The sequence below is a fragment of the Misgurnus anguillicaudatus genome, chromosome 21, assembly GCF_027580225.2.
Source record: "Misgurnus anguillicaudatus chromosome 21, ASM2758022v2, whole genome shotgun sequence".
Taxonomy (NCBI): Eukaryota; Metazoa; Chordata; class Actinopteri; order Cypriniformes; family Cobitidae; genus Misgurnus; species Misgurnus anguillicaudatus.
This window is the reverse complement of record NC_073357.2, coordinates 12,337,100-12,357,626: the sequence shown is the minus strand read 5'-3', so window position 1 is coordinate 12,357,626 and position 20,527 is coordinate 12,337,100. Positions and strand designations below refer to the sequence as shown.

Here is a 20,527-nt window from a genome sequence, read left to right as displayed (position 1 = left end):
CTATTTGGGCATTTTTATCTCTACATCTTTGAAACAGATGTACGAATCTAATTTTGTTCCTTTATTTGAGAAAATACGACAGGAACGTTGGAATTCCTTGCCAGTATCTTTACTAGGTCGTATAGCACTTGTAAAGATGATTGTGTTACCCAAACTGTTATACCCTATTCGAATGGTTCCTATACTGTTTTCAAATAGGACATTAAAAGACCTAAATAGCTGGATGACTTCTTTTATATGGAGTAAACGCAAACCTAGATAAAAATTATCAGTTCTTTATCTACCAAGTTCTATGGGGGGGCTAGATTTTCCAAATATTAAGATGTACCAGTTAAGTTCCCATTTGAGATACATTGCAGAGTGGGTTAGGAATGACTCTTCCTCTACTTGGTTAGATATTGAATCCTCCTTTTCACATTTTCCGTTAATAGCTCTTCTTTTTGTTAAAAACTTTCAAAACATAAAAGAGATCTATAATAACCCAATTATAGTTAATACTCTGAATGCATGGAGATCGGTCTGTAGGCTTGAAGGTAGATCTAAATTGACTTCTTTCTTCACCCCAATATTAAACAATCCGGATTTCACCCCAGGAATTTTGGATGATGGTTTTAAACGTTTGTATAATTTGGGGCTTGGGGATATGTTTTTAGATAATAAATTGATGTCATTTGTGGACTTAACTCAGAAATACAAGCTGTTTAAACATGATTTTTTTTTCGATTCCTCCAATTGAGACATTATATTACTACTAACACAACACTACCAAAACTAAATGGCTTGATAGTGAGTACTAAAAGCCATCTTATTGTTTATATTCATAGTGATAAAGTTAGGTATATTATTACATGTGATTCTGACATGATGTTACTACATGCTCTGCGCTACTTACTCTCTGCTTGTCTCAGGTAAATGCTTCTTCCAGCTGAGCGGTTGGCATCGCGCGTTACATTTTTTTGGGGCATGGCTTTGGAAGAAGCCCAGAAGGGAGGGGGTGGAGTGAATGGGAGTCTTGAGAGGTCTACAGACACTCAATTTTCATACTGTCTTTCAAAAAAGTACTTACATTTTACTTATGTATTGGAATATAAAGACAGTGTAAACAAATTTGGAAAAAAGTTTTTTTAGACAATTCCTGCCTATCCTGCCTTTAAGCAACCCAGTGATCAAATGAAAAATACCACACTTTGCAAAAAATGAGTGATCTTAGTGTTTATATGATTTTCACCTGACGTTAGAGTTCTGAAAATTACAAATTTTCAGATTGTGCTGTTTTGAGGTGGTCATTACATATTTATAGGCTGCTACATTTTCACACTATATCTGTACTTTCTACTCCTTACAAAATCGCCTCATTACTACTATTTCATTTTGGCTTGTTTTCATTCCGGCTTGTCATCATTTAAAAAAAACCTATCGAGAAAAATTGCACCATCCAGATGAATGTAATTGTGGTTCGATGAGAAGTATAAACATAGAACATTTCGACACCCTGTTGGTTTGTACGCGATCCATCGCACATAGGTGTGATTGGCAAAGGACAAAAAAGCAGGAAAATATACGGCACACCTACCATGACGTGGCGACACACACACACACACACACACACACACACACACACACACACACACACACACACATATATAAAATGAAATACAGTTGAAATATAATTTGAGCTCAAAATTGACTGGCCAATCGTCAATCAGCATGGGCAAGTGCCACCCTGACCATTATGTAGCCTTGCCACTGCATCGACTGAACAAAATCATTTTGTGCATTTAAAGGTAAATACATCAATGCGGTGCATTTTGAGAGTACAAATAAGTGACTAGATCTATGAGGATTTTTATGTTCTTGTAAACAAATTTGTGCCCTTTTAGTAAAATCTTTGGTTGCATATGGTAATAATAATACTAATATTATTATTATTATTATTATTATTATTATTATTATTATTATTATTATTATTAAGGCGGCACACAAGCCACATACACAACATGATAAATGAGATTTGCCATTGGTCAAAACATGTTTAATGTTTATAGAATAATTAGTGGGGGCATTAAATAAAGATTAATTATTGATTACAACATTTGAACGCTGAATTTAAAGTGGGTACTGTAACATTAAAGTTACTTAATTCAAATGTTGTGACTTTCTGGAAAGGCAGTCAAGTGCATTTGTCTTTTGCATAGTTCTTTTGGCACAGTCGAGCTACGCGTTTCACACGCGCACACACACGCACACACACACACACACAGGGAAACCAGATCCATGAATGTGTGTGTTTGTCATTATATTATTCTGTAATCGCAAGCATTACTGCCAGATTCACAAACCATTAAGAGGAGCAAATACAGGCGTGTTCGTCAGGATGACGTTGGATCCGATTCGCATATATGCGTGCGTTAACATAAGTGATTACAGAATAATAATGCAAGCAAACATTTTGACACAAACACAACTTTATATTGATATTGCGAGACAGCATTTCACCTCGACGAGAAATCTGATATTTACATTACTGACATATAGCGGTCTGATTTGAAAAGGACAGTTTTGTCAAAGCAGCAAACACCTGGCAGGTTCTCTTAATTTCTGCTAAAATGCTGTTTGTCTCTGCCTATTCCTTCTATCCATGCACAGCGCCACTGATTTATGTCCTTTATCAATGAGGTTGTCTTACTTAGCCTAGGCTTCATATAGACGGGTTGCAAGTTTACAAACATTGCAGGGTGCGCGCACATCCAGGAGGCAGAAAGCCCGATTGGTGAGCTAATCCGCTACGGCAACAACCTTAATTATTGAAGCCTTCTTTATTGTTTGTCTATAAATAAATCTTGATTTTAGTTGGATCTGTTTTTCTGTCTTTATTTTTGCAGTGTTACTGTGATACATGTATGAATTATAATGTTAGGCTAGTAACGTAATAGGTGCATCTACTGGTCTGTTAACATCAGGCACCCAGCACTGACTCTGTTGGTACTATTTTCCACGCAACAACTCCTTGGCATTTTGACTTACAGACACAGCTACTAGCCTACAACACAATGCACGTCTCTTCTTTCTGCCTCTTGGTTGCGCGCGCAACCAGTTAGTGACGTCGCCATGCAACCCGTCTATACATACTCTTCATCCTGCTGACAACGTTAACTTGTAATGACATGTCCGCGGCCGCGCGGCAGCTGCATCTCAGCCACACCTCAAAGACCCCTCCCCAGTTTACTTCTGATTGGCTAGTTTGTTAGTTTGGTTGAGAGTGAAAGATGTGTTCCTCTCATTCTGTTTGTAGGCGAACGCATTATTTTTTTTTGTTTGCAGCCAAGACCACACGCCGGATCTGACTGCAAGCTCTTTGGTGAGCTCTGCTTTGAATAAAGTTCGATCGTGACAAATAAATAGACTACTTGAAGACACCGCTTTCTGTATTCAAATGGAAAAGAAAAGTCCAAAATAAAACCCGTGGATCACTTTCAGGTCAGTTAACATTCACAAGCCTGTGTAAATGTATAGCTTTGGCTGCTGACACAAGCAACTCATCTGACTGATTTAAATAGTATAACAATGTACCAATTTATATCACGTAACTTCCGTTGTTTAAATGACATTGTGCTGCGTTGCGTTTTGAAGCATGGTAAAGATATCTATGCTAAGTACACCTGATGTGTTGTATATGCTAATGACTACACTTAATTATTATTTGAATTTTCAAAACTTGCTTAACTGTATGCTTGAGTGTTAAATCAATCAAACAGCTGTAATATTGAGAACATAACCATACATACCAAGTTTGTTAAAAGACATCAGCTGTTTTCTTAAAGCTGACTTTTTATTTACTTACAAGAAAGACATATATGATTGGGATTTATACTGACAAGTAAGATCAGCTTTGACACATTAGATTAAGCTAAAGTCCATTAACTACACAGGTACAGATACAGAAACATGGGCTATAATATATAATTGCATATTTGTATAATTGTGTTGCTGTCAAAATACAATTATAAATGATAACAACATTATTTTAATAAACTTTTATTCTCACACATACTATTTGGGATATTTTTTAACTAAAGAGGGCACCACGGGACACTCATTTGGCCAGCAGCGGCCCTGCTCTGAAGTTTGACTTTTTGCACCATTATAGTACTTATAGGAGGATCTTTGTTGACATCTTTGTATGCATGCGCGAGTGGTTGTGTGGCAACAAAACAAACAGTATGGCAGGCTGTAAAGACGTGACAAGCACTTTCAAGAGAGTTAGCGGGTGAAATCCACAATATATAAGCACTTTAACATCTGAAGACCGGAGGAGGTTTGGAGAGAACCTCAAAATTTGTATTGGTGACAAAATCGAAGTTATTCAAAGCCCATAGGAAAACGTTGGTCCGACTCGCCCGTGTCTTGGCCACCAATCTGCTGGAGAGACATTTATTCTTATTTAATAGAAACCCCTGGACCCTTCACTCATGAAAGATTAAAGGCTTTCAAAAGTCTGGAGGCCTATGATTATGTTGTTTCTCGAAAAGTTGGGCCGATCTTTTCTGCCAAAAAGAAAGCAGTGATCATGTTAAAAGCAGAGGTTAGACCTCGCCAAGCAGAGTCGCAGCGTGATTCGCATCTCCCGTGGGTGATCGCCAAAGAGAACGGCGAAATAATCACTGCTCACTGCGACTGCAAAGCCGGGTAAGTCTTCATTGATCAGTGTTCTTATTTATTTATTTATTTATTGAAAATGTAGTGTAGTTTTCTGTTTAACGATCACTTCTCTTCATACAATTCATAGTCCATTTACTGTATGTCTTGTTGTATTGCTATTTGTTTTACAATTTCTTATGTTTCTTATGTAATGTTTATCTGACTGCGTGACGCTATTTCTATGTAAAGCGACCTTGGGTTTGAGAAAGGTGCTATATAAAATATAATTATTATTATTAGTAGTGACTGTTGTACCAATTCAGTTGTGTTTAGTGTGAGACTTATAATGGCATCTGTACTATGGTGAAAATTTTTATATCACAGCTTATACATTTCTCCTTTCAAATCCAGTCTTGGGGAAACATGCAGTCATGTAGCAGCTTTAATGATTAAAGTAGAAGCAGCTGTCAGGATAGGACTTACAAATGCTGCATGTACTAGTGAGGCTTGCAGGTATCAAAGTACAGATACAGAATGTAATTTTTTGTTATTCTGATAAGATTAATTAGATATGGACACTCTTGTTTATCCAGAAATAAACAGCCTATTCTGCTTTTTTAATGTTTCAGATGGAATCAAGTTTTTGGAAACAACTCCCTGACAGCTCCTGCAGATGAAATCAACTTCCACCCCAGTAAGAAAAAAGAGACTGCTCCACGGCCAGCATGTGAGAAGAAGGGTAGAATTCTGCTGGCTTGTACCAGAGGGGATGAGGGATACATGGAGACATATAGTTTTTTTTTTAGAACTTATATTTTTATTCTGAATCATATAACAACACAATATAGTATAACATTAGTTTTTAACATGTCGGTCCATCCTATTCCAACAGCCTTGACAATAATTACATTTTAGTTACATCAGATACATTATCTAAATAATAAAAACAGATACACCTGGTACAGGGGAGGGGAGCTTAGAAAAGAATAAATACATAAGTAAATACATAGGGCAGGGGTGTCCACTCCTGCTCATGGAGGGCCGGTGTCTCTGCAGAGTTTTATTCCAACCCTAATCAAACACACTTGATCCAGCTAATCAAGGTCTTACTAGGCAGACTAGATACTTTGAGGCAGGTGTGTTGAGGGAAGTTTTAGCTAAACTCTGCAGGACACAGGCCCTCCAAGACCGACTTTGGACACCCCTGACATAGGAAAAAAACAACAACAACAGAAAGTGTCACAGGCAGAGGCGGACCACAGACTTAGTGTGTCGTGCCCCTCCTTGAGTTCCACCTCGAGGAGGTCCAAAAAGTACCTTAATGACCAGACACACGAAGAGGGGGTTAAATAAAATATAACAATCTTTATTAAATTATTTAAAATAGAATGGGGAATGGGAAAGGGAAAAATCTAAAATGGTTCTCTCTCTCCTCCAGGGAGAGACGGGGGTCAAGGGAAAGGGGAATGGCAATCGTCCAGCCAGCAAGGTAAGTGCCCACAGGGAAAGGACAGGACGGAGCTCCCTCGTCCCTGTCACACCTCCTGTGTTTCTGTTACTCCCGTGGCGCCGTTCTCTTCCTCCTGAAGGCAAAGAAACATGAAATGAGTGCTGGGAATTAGGTAAGTATCGTTCATCGCCGTATTCTTTCCTCTAGGTCTTTGGGACATGCAAGGTGAGTTAGCTTTAGCTCTGGGTAAGTATCATTCGTGGTCATATTCTTTTCTCTGGGCTCTCGGGACGTGTAAGGTGAGTTAGCTTTAGCTCTGGGTAAGTATTGTTCGTGGCTGATTCTTTTCTCTAGGCTCTTGGGACGTGTAAGTTGAGTTAGCTTTAGCTCTGGGTAAGTATTGTTCGTGGTCGTATCCTTTCCTCTAGGCTCTCGGGACGTGTAAGGTGAGTTAGCTTTAGCTCTGTGTAAGTATCGTTCGTGGTCGTATCCTTTTCTCTAGGCTCTCGGGATGCGTAAGGTGAGTTAGCTGTAGCTCTGGGTAAGTATCATTCGTCGCCGTATTCTCTCCTCTATGTTTTCGGGACGTGCAAGGTGAGTTAGCTTTAGCTCTGCAAACAGTATATCTTTGGTCGTTGTACTCTGCTATACTTTAGGCTTGCCACACAAGACGAATAACTTCAATTCAGCAAACAGTGGGTATTTTTAGTCGTTGTAATTTGTTATACCTTAGACTTGCCATACAAGACGAATAATTTCAGCTCTGCGTACATTGTGTATCTTTAGTCTTTGTGATTTTTTATACTTTAGGCTTGCCACACAAGACGATTTAAAACACTCTGTACAATACCTCCTCAGAGGACACAGTTCACCTCTGTATCTTCGGGGCCAGGGTTGGCAGCGGGCAGTCAGAAGATGTTTAGGCGACGTGCTGGTGACCACAGCTTTCGCTCGTTACCCTAGGGCTCCCCCAGATCTGTGAGTGGGCACAGACAGCAAAAAGAGACGGCACAGCACAGCAAAGCTCTCGTGCACACACGTCAAGACGAAAAGCTCACCCTCAGCACTTCAGACACACTCCAGTGATTAATAAGGTCTGCACCCATTGCCGGGTTGAGGCCAGTCCTAAGAAGAACTTGGGTTTTTCTGTACTCACACAACCTTCGACCAATCGGTCAGGCCCGCAAGACCACCAGGCCCAAATCTGCTGCTTCAACTCCTTCACCGCTATCCTCATATACAGTGGTCAAAAACATCAGCTGTGCTTGGTATGCATATAGTTCTATTAAGAGAAGGTGAATAGTATCAAATGTCCGCTTTACTCACAGTCTGTGTGGATGTACGCCTTACTCATTTCACCATCCGCTCCCCGGATGTATCCCAAATTCGCCGCAGCTTTCCCCCAAGCTGTCTCTCTCTCCGTGTCTTTAACACAACACACACGCAGTGGTAGGTAAATCTCCTTATCAGTATTTCACGTTCCTTTACACCGTCCAATTCCTTCAGAGCCTCCTTGTCCTGTAGCTCACGCTACGCCTATGGCGCTTCTTTCCCAACAGTCTCCCTCGACTCACTCGTGGGGTCTCTTCCTTAAACAACATCAACACACCCTTACTGTCGTCTCTTCTAGCCCCGCACTCTCTCCGCTCGCGTTCCTGTGATCCCCGGATCAGAGGGGCCTTACGATTCTTCACCAGGGTGTGTGGTTGGGTCCGCCTTTGGCGGAAACGAGCCCGCCCGAAGTCGACCCCTTCGCCTTTGGCGAGAGTGAGTTCGCCCAAAATCAGCCTACCTTCCTGCATGTTTGCTCCTCCTTTTAAACTCCATACATCCCTAGGAACACCCAGTCAGTGATCACCACGTCACTCCTCTCACCTGCTGTGAATTCCGGCCAGATTTTAGTTGCCCCGGGTTACCCGGAAGTGCCGGTGTTTGCGGTCTTCGGTCCAGGCGGAACCTCTGCTCACAACTTTGGTTCCGCCCTAAAAGTCATTCCGTGACAAAAGTAAAGAACAACACATGAGAGATATGATCATATAATATGAGGTCACTGAAGTATTAAAGGCATTACAGGCGCCCATCTCAATAAGAAAATGACTTTCTGAAGTCGTAAGGAATATGTGGTTTCTTCCATTTCGTACAACTCCCACACTTTGAATCCAGGCATTGTATGATGGGGGGTCAGGTTTTAGGACATATAGGGGTTTTATCAGCGAGTTGAAATAAATTTGCCCCACTGCTTGCGTATTTAAGTCGTTGCCAAGATTGGACCCAGAAGAGACTGATACAGCAAACAGCGAGACAAATGACACTGAAGATGAAGGTAAAAATTGGCGCTTGACATTTACCAATTAGTTTCAATAATGAGAAAAATTCCAATCTGAGGCATATCTGGATTGAATAGAGGCCTATGCATTATGACTTGCATCTTCATCAGGGCAGTATGACACGCATGTGTAAAGCATGGCATTTAAATACAGGTCATTGTGTGATCAGTCATGTGACAGCTATGCATGCAGTAGAATTAGCAATGCAAAACAGCACTAATATTTATATATACATACAATATATTCAGGAGGATAAGAATGCAGCAAGAACATGACATCAGATATTGGCTATATACAAAATAGGGTTGCACTACTACATAATAGCATAATACATATGGGAGGCAGTCTTCCATGTTCCAGCTGCATTGCATTGTAAATTATATTGCATGCATAGCTGATTGTGACTGATCACACCTGTGTCATACTGCCCTCATGAAGACTAATGTGGAAGCGCATTGGTATCTGTTAAATCCAGATGTGACTTAGATTTTATTTTTGATATATGTTGTGCCTAGCACGTCCTGCCTTTCCTCTATATATTCATTATTCTGTTTTACAGATATGGACATTCCAGCACACGTGGAGAATGCTGGTGAACCCTACCAGGTGTCCGTAACACCACATCAGGAACCACTGCTCGACCATCAGTGGTTCTCAAACTTTTTCCGCGTGCGGCCCCCCTTGTGTACAGTGCATTCCTTCGCGGCCCCCCAAAGAAATTTATGACAAAAAACGTATCTAAAATATAACATTTCAATTAAACAAAACATATTAAGTTATACAAAGTAGTGCTGTTGGTTAGTAGCCTTATTTTTTTAGGTTTAATTATACAGAATTCATGATAAATGAATGTATTTTATAAAATGTCATAAAACTGGGGCCCCCCTGGCACCATCTCGCGGCCCCCCTGGGGGCCCCGGCCCCCAGTTTGAGAACTACTTGCCAAGGAGTCTCCTGGTCCACCACCTTTCCCATTTAGTGGCACTAGGCTCCAAAGGTGGGGAGAGACTCCACAAGAGATCTCAGCTCAGCATAAAGTTTACATAGATTTACTCTCTGTGACATATGATCAGGCAAATAAACTTCAGAATGAAACAAAACAACAGGCTGATTGTCCCAAATGGTTTCTTCTGAAATACAGTGCCCTCCATAAGTATTGGAACAGAGGCACATTTTGTGTTATTTTAGCTGTTTACCAAAATGTATTCCAGTTACAGTCATATAATGAATATTGACTTAAAGTGCACAATCTCAGCTTTATTTTGAGGGTATTCACATCCAAATTGGCTGAAGGATTTAGGAATTACAGCTGTTTTATATGTAGCTACCCCTTTTTAAAGGGGTCAAAAGTAATGGAACAGTTGACTTAAAAGCTGTTTTATGGACAGGTATTGACTATTTGTTAAATAATTTCTTCATGAATGACAGATGTTGGGGGTCTGGAGTTGATTTTGGGTGTGGTGTTTGCGTTTGGAGGCTGTGGCTGTGGGCCCGGGTCGTTCAGTTCAGGGACTTCTCCATGCGGGTGATGCAGACCATATTTGGGTTTCAAAAACACAACAAATCCATCAGAGAGATAGCAGGAACATTAAGAGTGGCCAGATCAAAATGGTACATCCTGATTAAAAAAAAACACACACTGGTGAGCTCAGCAACACAAAAATCCTGCTTGTCTACACAGGACAACAGCGGTGGACGATCACACCATCCTCTCCACGATAAAGAAAAACCCCCCCACAACGTCCAGACAAATGAAGACCACTACACAGGAGGTAAAGATGTCATTGTCAATCAAAAGAATAAAGAGAAGATATTACAAGGAGAAATACAGAAGGTTCACCACAAGACACAAAAGCCACAAGAATAGGAAGGGGAGATTAGACTCCAAAAAAAGTCAGACAAGCTTTCAAAAAGCTTTTTTGGGAGAGATAATATCAACCTGTATAAGACTAATGAGAATAAAAATGACGGACAAGGCCAAGAACATCTCATGATATCAGCAGATAACATCTTCAGTAAAATAGTGTTCAGGCAGTGGGATTGCATTTTCATGCATGGTTTCCTAAGGCACTGGATCACTGGTGTTTTTCTGCGATGTATCAGAAGACAGAAGCATTGAAGGGGTTTTTCTTTATCATGGAGAGGATAATGTGATCATCCACCACTGTTATCCTATATAGACAAACAGGATTTTTATGTTGCTGAGCTCACCAGTGTGTTGTTTTTTTAATCAGGATGTACCAAATTGTTGATCTGGCCACTCTTAATGTTCCTGCTATCTCTCTGATGGATTTGTTGTGTTTTTGAAACCTAAATATGGTCTGTATCACTTGCATGGAGATGTCCCTGATCTGAATGATTTGGGTTCACAGCCACAGCTTCCAAACGCAAATACCACACTTAAAATTAACTCCAGACCTTTAACATCTGTCATTCATGAAGAAATTATTTAACAAATAGACAATGCTCCATCCAAAGCCCCCCACTAATTCCCCCCCCCAAAAAAAAATGCTATCTTGGGTAAAAGAAAACGAAAGCGTCGCCATTCAAGTTTACAAAGGACTAGCACAGAGAAGACATGTCATAGTACATGAATGTGGCTTGTACATCAGCCCAGAAGAACCCATTCTAGCTGCCACTCCTGACAAAGTTTGTTATGACAGCACAGAGGTCAGCAAGTGGGGAATCATTGAGGTGAAATGTCCATACAGTGTGCGAGACAAACCCCCAAGTGAGGCAGCAAAAACTTTGAGCAAATTGCATGATGGGGCCCCAGAACTCAAACACGACCATGAGTACTACTACCAAGTACAAGGACAAATGGCCATTACTGGCGCTCAGTGGTGCGATTTTGTCATTTACACAAAATCTGGCATTGCTATTCAGAGAATTCCATTTAACCCCCAGTTTTGGATGTCAGCTGCTTGCAGATTACATAGCTTCTTCTATTCCTACTTTCTACCCATGTTCATTGTATCACAAGAGCGTGTGAAATAATGTAAACAAAACATGCAAGGATAGTGGAGGAAAACCTTTATTTCACTAATGCAGGGTTGCTGCACACTTTTTAAAATCAGATTTAAGAATTTTTTTTAGACCTTTTTAAGACCCAAACCAAGAAAAATTAATACTTTTTTTACACACCAGAACACAGCAATTAACAATTTGAACATACGTAGATATTTATTAAAAAATGCAACATCAAAACTGATACATATTAGCATTATATTGTTCGCAACTCAGAAGCCTTTCTCTCAATGTCCTTATCCAGTTCATCTAGCTCATCTCTCTTTTCCTTGTAGCGTCGTCTTAGTGTGATAGACTTTGTGATCAGTTCTGCCATCTTTGTCCCTGCCGTACTCTCAGCTTTTTCTGCAAAACTGTCCGCATCTTTTTCTAGGGTCTCGCATACACTTTGGATGGTTCTTCTTTTCTTCCACAGAACTTTAAGTTCATCTCCAGCATGTTTCCTTTTGGTAATCTGCTCATCCTGTGTCTTTTTTCTTTTTTGCTCATCTAGATGACCTCTGTACCTGGTCCGTGCAGTTGCACAATGGTTTAGTAACTCTTTTGTCAGAGGTACCTGGGTTACTGAACCATACACTCTCACATAGTCACAGATAAGTTTTGGGTAACAACTGTTTCTTCATCCATGTTACATCTTTCCACCTCTTTGTTAACCGAGAACCCACGCTCTACTGTTGCTTGACCATGGGACAGCATCAGGAGCTTTTTCACAAAACCCCAAAGCTCAGAGGATGAGGTGCTCATGTGCTGATGCAAAAACATGTCGACCCTGGAATTTGGTTCTGTGGGACTGAAGTCCTTGAAGTTTGCTGCTCTGGCCTCATTATAGATGAATGTCTCAAACTGCTGTGCAATCACATCACCTGTAATTAAAAAAGGAAATTCAATATTTGCAGTTGCATATATATCATCCCTTATACTAATACATTCTAGTCATGTGGTGGCATCTACTGTATATGATGAGAAACCATACCCTCTGCCTGTATTTTATTTTTTCTGAGTTTTAGATGTTTTCTGAATGTTTTATATTTTATATGTGTCACTCCCCTTGTCAAAAAAGGACATAAGAGGTGAGAACAGGACTCTAAAAGACCAGATGCAAGGTGTAATAAACAAATGATGAAGGGGCAGTTTGAATGTTGGCTTACAAATCCTGCTTTGCCTTTAAGTCAGTGACGTTACCTGCATTTGCTATTTTAAATACTATTTTCTTTATGCTCATACAATCAAGCCTATAATAAATAAACTATACTTTAAAATGCCAAGCATGTTTTTTCAATCCTAAGTGTATTGCTAAATTTACCAGTTGTTACACTTGACAACTGTTATCTTGTACAAACTTCTGGATGAGGCCCTTCATTTTCTGCAAGCACACATCTGGCTCAGAGTACATTATACTTGGGTCCAGACATGTCAGGTTTCGAACCAGCTGGTACTTCAATGGACATTTATCCAGAATCTTTTTGAAGATATTTGCAAGAGCAACCCCACAGTCTTGCCTGCAGCTGACTAAGCTCGCCTATTCTGCTCTGACTACCTGATGTCCCCTGCAAAAGTAAGAAAAGCAAGTGATCTGGGCAATATATTTAAAGGTTTATAGCCAAGCAGAATTCTACTGAATAAATTAATAAAGCTTTTATAACTAATAAGAAAATTGACTGGCACACCCTGAGGGCAGCTGTGGCTCCCATTCCAATATCCACCATTTTTGGGCTGACCCAAAGGCTCTTATTCATCACATCAAGCTTAACAAGCTTTGACACGGCAACAGAAAGGACGTCCCGCTGGATGAAATGTCGTAGAATGCTCTGTGAAAAAGATTTAATTGAGTGAGTAATACTCTACTTACAGAACAGAATATGACCTAGAGGTTATAGAATTCAATATGTAAATAAGATTCTTAAATTGAAATGTAAGCAGTATATAAATATACATGTAATTTTAAGCACACAACATACACAGAAGACATGCATAACATGGCTACGAATAAACAACTTTTATTTTAACGGGATAGTTCACCTTAAAATGAAAATTCTGTCATTTACTCATCCTCATGTTGTTCTAAACCTGTATGAATTTCTTTTTTCTGATGAACACAAAAGTTGATATTTTGAGAAATGATGGTAAACACACAGCAGTAACCATGGACTTCCATAGTAGGAAAAAAATATTTTGGAAGTATTGTTATAAATAATGAACACAAAAGAATATATTTTGATAAATGATGGTAAGCACACAGTTGAAGGTACCCATTGAATTCCGTCATATTTTTTATTCCTACTATGGAAGTCAATGTCACTATCTGCTGTGTGTTTACCATCATTTCTCAAAATATATTCTTTTGTGTTCATCAGAAAAAAAAAATTCACACAGGTTTAGAACAACATGAGGATGAGTAAATGATGACAGAATTTTCATTATAAGGTGAACTATCCCTTTAACATTAACACTTACCCTGACAAGATCTTCCAAGTCTTTGCTCAGGAAGGGGATCATAGGAACATCAGTTTGATACTTCGTGAGAAACGGTTGAAAGTTTTTGGAGATGGACATAAAAAAGTGCAGTTTTGGTATGGTAAGGGGATCAATTCGAGCCTCTGCTACAGTGTCATATGAAGAAGATCCTGTGTTGGGGAGTTTTTTCATTTTCACCTGGTCCACATAAGTAACAAGTGATGGCCAAATTTCAATAGCCCTTTCCACTGCTGGCAAATTTTCCAGCCAGCGATGTCCACAGAAAGGCAGAGGAAATTTTGTGGACTGTGTCACTAAAGTGAAGTCCTGATGCCTTGCAGGGGCACAGTGGAAAAGGAAGTGCAGTGCTTTAAGAAGCTTATCTACTTGCCACACTCCAAAACCACTCTTGATGGAGTTGTGCATGATGTGAAGACCACAGCTTCCCACAATCTGAATCTGTGCTCCACCAAACTGTTCACTGTATTCTTGCTGGAGGAGCTGCATAAACTTCCAATTAACATTTGGTCCATACATGGACACAGAAAGCATCTTGCTGAGGCAGAGATCTTTAATACCATTCTACAGAGAAGAAACAAGAAACACGTTTTAGATAAAGCATAAAAATGACAGATTACGTTGCACACTGATATACGAACCCCTGTGCTTTAAAACAGAGCACAATATATAACATTCATGAGATCAGGTATTTATGCAGAACTAGATAACATTTTATTTTTGTATAAACTGTGCTAAACTGCTAAAGCACATTTAACTGCATATTTCAGGGTTTAACCTCTTAGCTATAGCACTATTAAAATATACTTAGTGATTTACTTGAGATAAGTGTGAACCATTTATATATTTTGTGTACTATGAATGCATTTTTGCCATACCTTGAATTTGTCCAATAAATCCTCAGCGGTGGAATGGCCCAGGAACTCAGAACCACAGCAGCGAGTGTAAATGTACGTTCCCGTTTCATCTGTTGTCCAGTTTCTGATGTGGATGTCTAGTTGTTTGTTTTTTGTAGTTTTGTTCATGCTTTCGTCAAACAGAACGACAAATGAGTCTTCATTAACTTTTGTTATCAGTTGTCTTTTAACAAACGATGCAATATCAAACCTGGCTATGTATGCAGTTTTATCTCTGCCACATGTGAATGTCTGTACGTGCTCCGAACCGGGAAACATTTCCTTGAAAGGTGTGTGGATGTTATCGTTTGACTTATATGAAAGGTGACGACTTACAGTATGCAGAACCCACAACACTTCAGCCCTCAGAATGCCAGCCGGTGAAAAACACGATGAAACACTCAGCTGCACATCTTGATTGGGTCCAACATTACCAGTCTGTGATCCAGCGGGAGGAGTTGATATACTTGTAGGGGCAGATATGTATGACTCCATCGGCACTGTGCTTTTTCGAATCCCGGCGTAGCGTCTGTGCTTTTCCGATTTCATATGGGACTCCACCACTTTAATTCCCATTGTCCCGAGTTTAAAAGTTTTTCGGCACATCTTGCAAGTCGCCTCAAATTCATTGCTTGCACCCGCTAACCCGCTATACCTCACATCATCAAGCCAGATCGCATTAAACTTGCTTTTACCCATTTTGTTCTCTGTGACTCGTCTTCCTTTCGCGCGCACATTAGGGGTCCTAATACGCAGCCGCAAATTCCACCAATGCCGTAAGCACGCAAATCCAGAAAGGTAGATAACAATTTTATATTGCTAATTAAATAGTTTTAAATTTGGAAAGAATATAGATAATTATAAGTAAATGTGGCATTAAAAATGTAAGACCTCTATAAGTAAAAAATAAGACTTTTTAATACTTTTTATGACCTTAAATTTTACAAATCAAATTTAAGACTTTTTAAGGACCCCCGGGAACCCTGTAATGGAGGTAGCAGATTAACAAGTGCAGCGATTATTGTTACTATGTTCTCTGCACTCTTGACCAGTCCAAGATCCCATGTTGTGTTCAGAATCTGGAATTTTTTCATCCGACCAATGGCCGTTCTACCTGTTAAAAGAAAGGAAAATGGTAGAATATATATTTTAATCAGCTGATGTGTACATTTGAAGTACTTTGCATTTTATTTGTGTTGGCTATTTTCAACAAAGCACTATGGCAAAAACAATGCACTTTTTTATTTTAAATAAGAATGTCTATTTTTCGAGGCAAGACTGAATGTTCTTAAATTATTAATGGATTTCTGCCTTAAATGTTATTAAAATAATTGCTGGTTATAATTGCAAGCGTATGTTTGTGTAAGTTTGAAACCTAGTTTGTATTCTTCAGATCATAGGTTTATGAATCTAGACTGAATATTACAAAAGTTAAAGGTAGGGTAACACATTTTGAAAAATGCTAACGGTAGCCACCTAGCAATGAAATCCCGATCCCACCCTCAAGTCAAATCGCCATCCAAAGTCACGCCTCTTTCAAAACACATGAACACGCACAGATCAGACGTCACATCTCATGTCTCATTCAGCAGTGAGTAAACTTTGCAGTACAAAGTCGAATAACACTTCCAAAATAACCAAACAACTGGTTTACATCAGAATTAGTTTAAGCACACGTTCGGTTGTGTAGACGTAGTAACTATATCGTTACGCTGATCCGTAAACTAACACAAATTTCATAAGCAACACAATGTTTCATCAAATTAGAATATCTGAATCCATCTCAATACAAACATATCGCGTACCTACCTTACCAAAATAAACAGAGCAACGACTCTTTCAGACCCTTTGCCTCCTGCAGCTGTTTCATCTCGTGGTAAAGCAGTAAAGTTACCGATGTTAATTTGGGTTTTTGCTCTTGCTGATCTAGGCAGTTTTTGCTGTTGTTGTTATAAAAGATGCCTTTAGTTTTGTGCCTCCTGTGTAGGTTGTCAATTCAGCAGAAAAGTTTGCTGTTCTCACTTTTTACAGGCAGGAGGTGAGCGCACGTGAACACGCCATTGACGTATGGTGTCTGCGTAGACTCGCTGCGCAGTGGGCATTCAAATTACGCTTACGTATGAGGGACAAAAATGTATGATTTGTTGAACATTTTTTGGTCCGACGCCTTTCACAGATAACACAAATTTCTACAAATACATTTAAACAACTTAACACAGTGATTGCTATCAGGATGTAAGGAGACTTTTAACCAGCATAACAAAAAATGTTTCAGGATCAAATCTGTTACCCTACCTTTAATAAAATACATCTTAAATACATTTTAGTTATTCTTTCTCTTTTCCCCCTCAAGTCAAATGTTTTGGAAATAAGTATTCATAAAACAAAAAACTTTTTTGACTATAAATTGAATGTAGAGTAACAGTTTCAACTTACGTGAATTCTGACATTGGCAGTTTTCCTCGAGTCGATGACTTGTGGCTAAGCTTATTTTTGCCCTTTTTGAATGCAGGGATGACGAGGCTTCGTCTCGAATGAGGAAGTTCTTCTCGAATGAGGAATCCTCGATCTGCCATAACCTTGAACACAATCATACATTTTTTAAAATTATGCTACAACTATTTTATTTATTTGATAGGGAGGGCTTGGAGGGGGATAGATTTACATGTTTTAAAAAGAAGCAATTTACCTGGTCCCCATGCTCCAACTGTTCCAGGAGTCCACTGTTAATTGTCAGCTCCTTGTCTGATACCCGGCCACCCCAGCACTTGGACAGAAAGCAAACTGCTCCTGTCGGAGTCATTCTCACCAACAGCTTCAACGTGTTGTGATGTTTGTATGTGGAGTATGTAATATTTTGAGCTAGTGAAATTAGATGCCCGCTGTATGAAGATCTCACTGCAGTCAATTATGACACAAGTCTTTTTGTATCTTCTAGTTTTCTTAAAAGCTTTAGGCAGGTTTCTTATTATCGCCCCTTTTTCTGGCCACACTATCAGGAACTTCAGGGCATCAGCCATTACAGAGCTTCCGATGCTCACTATCTTTGTTACTTGGTCAGCACTTATCTTGAACCTGAAGAAAGATAAGAAAACATTAATGAATAGAAATCATGATTAATTATAATTGCAATGTTAAAAAGTGGATAACTTCTAAATTGTTTATTTTTGTGATGACAATCAAAGACCACAGTTACAGGCAATGAATCTCACCTGTATGCTAGGTCCTTGTTCTGCAGTCCCAGGCTCAGCTTCATTAAAAGAGTGCTGTCATCAAGAGTGTTTGAGTCACTTAGGTTTCTTTTCCACTCCATTATCTTCTCCACTGTCCCTGGACTCTCAAGAATGAGTTTCAGTAGTGGACACAAAGGAATCTGTTGGAAGGTATCCTGCACTGGGACCTGTTTTACCGTCCCTGTCTGTGAGTTTTACCGTCCCTGTCTGTGAGTTCCTTTGCTGGGTATATGAGACACCGGGAAGAGGCTGCTCCACTGGCTGAACGAAATACGCAGTTTGAGCAAAGTATTTCATTTGCTGGTACTCCGTCTCCAAACACTGAAAAGGTTTAGCTGCATTTTCAAAAAGCTCTTTCAGCTTTTGCCCTTCAGGAGTCTCACTTTAACCAATTCTTTGTAGAAATGACATTGTCTGTCTTTGTAAACCATCTACAACATCAAAAAAGAGAATAGATGTTTGCTGAACTACAAAGTTGGCAGTAGATAGCGTCACAGATGATTTTGCTCTCAGCTTTGCTAAAAACTGCTTCTCTCTGTCTGTAATAGTCGTCTGCTCTAAATCATCCCATGATTCTACGTCATCATTAGCAGCATTATATTCCTCCTCATCAGGCTGATTGTCCATAGTCAGAGGACTGCTGTCAGTCAATGTCAAAGACACGTGTGTTGGCTGGATGGATTCTTCAGATTCAATTTCTACATGATACTTGAGCAGGTTTCGATAAAATGATCTTCTGTAATTAAAAGTTCTGTGACAGCCAGATTTGGCACACTGAAAATAACTTGATGAACTATGTACATTATGATTTCTTCTTAGGTGAGAAAACAAAAAGCGAACACTGGTTCCAACAGTCCTTTTACATTTAACACAGATGTCTCCCATTTTCAAAGTAACGTTCTTCACTCACAAGTAGCCCCCTCAGGTGCTTTTTAAATTTGAGACGAAGGCCAATCTTTGGAATCAGGATTTCAAGTGAACTATCATCAAGCAGGAGAAGGATCTCTTTATAGATGTGTTCATCTAACACAGTGCTTCTCAATTATTTTCTGTCACGCCCCCCCCTAGGAAGAAGTAAACATTTCGGGCCCCCCCAACTCTTCGCCGCGACTCTAAATAGTATAATTTATCTATAAAATGACACATCTGCAAAACATTGTATCCTTATTAACATTAAAGAAAACACAAAAAAAGAAATAGAGATCAACTTACAGCAAAGAATAACTTTATTAACATTGTTTTTTAGTCTGTAACAGAAAAGACTTAAAATGCATCAATTTGCCTGAAAAAGATCAATCCTTGTTTAAAGTATAATATTTTTTGACCGTTTGATACTGAAAAATTAAATATAATCAATAAATAATAATAAAAACTCAAGCGGCTTATCAGCGTGATTGGGGTGTAATGTCTTTAAGTGACAGTGCAAAAAATCACTTCCTGAAAAAGTATTTTTCCCCAGGGTCTCGCGCGCCCCCCCTGGTGTCGCTTCGAGCCCCCCCTGGGGTCCCGCCCCACTATTTGAGAAGCACTGATCTAACAAGAGACAAGAAAAAAATAATTTTTACATTGGGAAGCATTGCAACATTATTGTACTGCCTTTATGGTTTCTCAATTGATTTTTCAAGCATTGTCAAATAAAATTCCAATGTTTCCCATATAGTCATCTGTGACGTCTAGGTGTGTGACGAGATCTCGTCGCAAGATTAAATATGTATAGCGAAATGAATTATGCCACGAGATTTCTCGTGGAGGTGAAATGGCGGTCGTTTCTCAAACAAAAGGCTGCATCCTTTTGAGGGCGCATTTGTAGACTTCATAAAGACTGTCTTTGTCACGGTACGTAGTACACAAATAAAGGGAGAACCCAAACGCAGATAATGTAAAAACTAGAACTGATAATTTATTTAAATAATAAAAACAAAAACCCACGTGGGGGTAAAACAGATGCTGAACACAGGTGATGGAACACGAAACTGATAAACAAACACTGGATACTAAAATAACAGGAGAAACAGAGATATGATTCAGGTGATCCGAGTAACTGGACAACACACACTGAATCAGACAAACGAACGCGCACACGACAGAGGGCATTATAAAGACACCACATCAATGGGGAACAGGTGAAAATAATTAATTACGTAAGACACGATCACATAAGGGAGTAGTGTAAAAGTGACAAGACACTGGGAAAACGTTACACAAATACCTAATGTGAAACACGTGTCCCCACACAAACCACAATGCTGCCATAGCCTTGCCTTCTGACATCAGACCTGAATCATACACTAAGGTCAGGCAAGACCATGACAGCGACAAGACACAGGAAACACATGGAAGCCACACTCACAATATGACTCCACGTGTCCCCACACAGAACATAGTACTGTCATGGTCTTGCCAGATACACTCAGACCTCAGTCTAGTACAAAAGGTCTGACAAGCCCATGACAGTACCCCCTTCTTTAAAGGCGGATTCAAGAC

At 39.5% G+C, this 20,527-nt stretch overlaps 1 protein-coding gene and 1 long non-coding RNA gene across 3 annotated transcripts; both read right to left on the bottom strand.

Annotated features, from left to right (window-relative positions):
- Positions 1-11,446: 11,446 nt before the first annotated feature.
- On the bottom strand, positions 11,447-15,528 carry LOC129435084 (uncharacterized). Of its 2 annotated transcripts, XR_012360180.1 has the most exons (4): positions 14,793-15,528; positions 13,897-14,478; positions 12,746-13,250; positions 11,447-12,305 (listed from the first exon to the last, which is right to left on the bottom strand). XR_012360180.1 is itself a non-coding variant. In XM_073859631.1 (3 exons), exons 1-3 carry the CDS (start codon positions 15,507-15,509, stop codon positions 13,029-13,031), a joined length of 1,521 nt encoding a protein of 506 aa, XP_073715732.1. In that variant the 5' UTR covers positions 15,510-15,528; the 3' UTR covers positions 11,447-13,028. The 2 variants fall into 2 exon arrangements, 1 of the variants encoding a protein (XP_073715732.1); XM_073859631.1 differs by having other exon boundaries at positions 11,447-13,250.
- Positions 15,529-16,999: 1,471 nt separating this feature from the next.
- On the bottom strand, positions 17,000-20,186 carry LOC141353175 (uncharacterized). Its single transcript, XR_012360201.1, has 3 exons — positions 18,023-20,186; positions 17,500-17,885; positions 17,000-17,389 (listed from the first exon to the last, which is right to left on the bottom strand). It is a non-coding gene; the product is annotated as an uncharacterized lncRNA (long non-coding RNA).
- Positions 20,187-20,527: the final 341 nt, after the last annotated feature.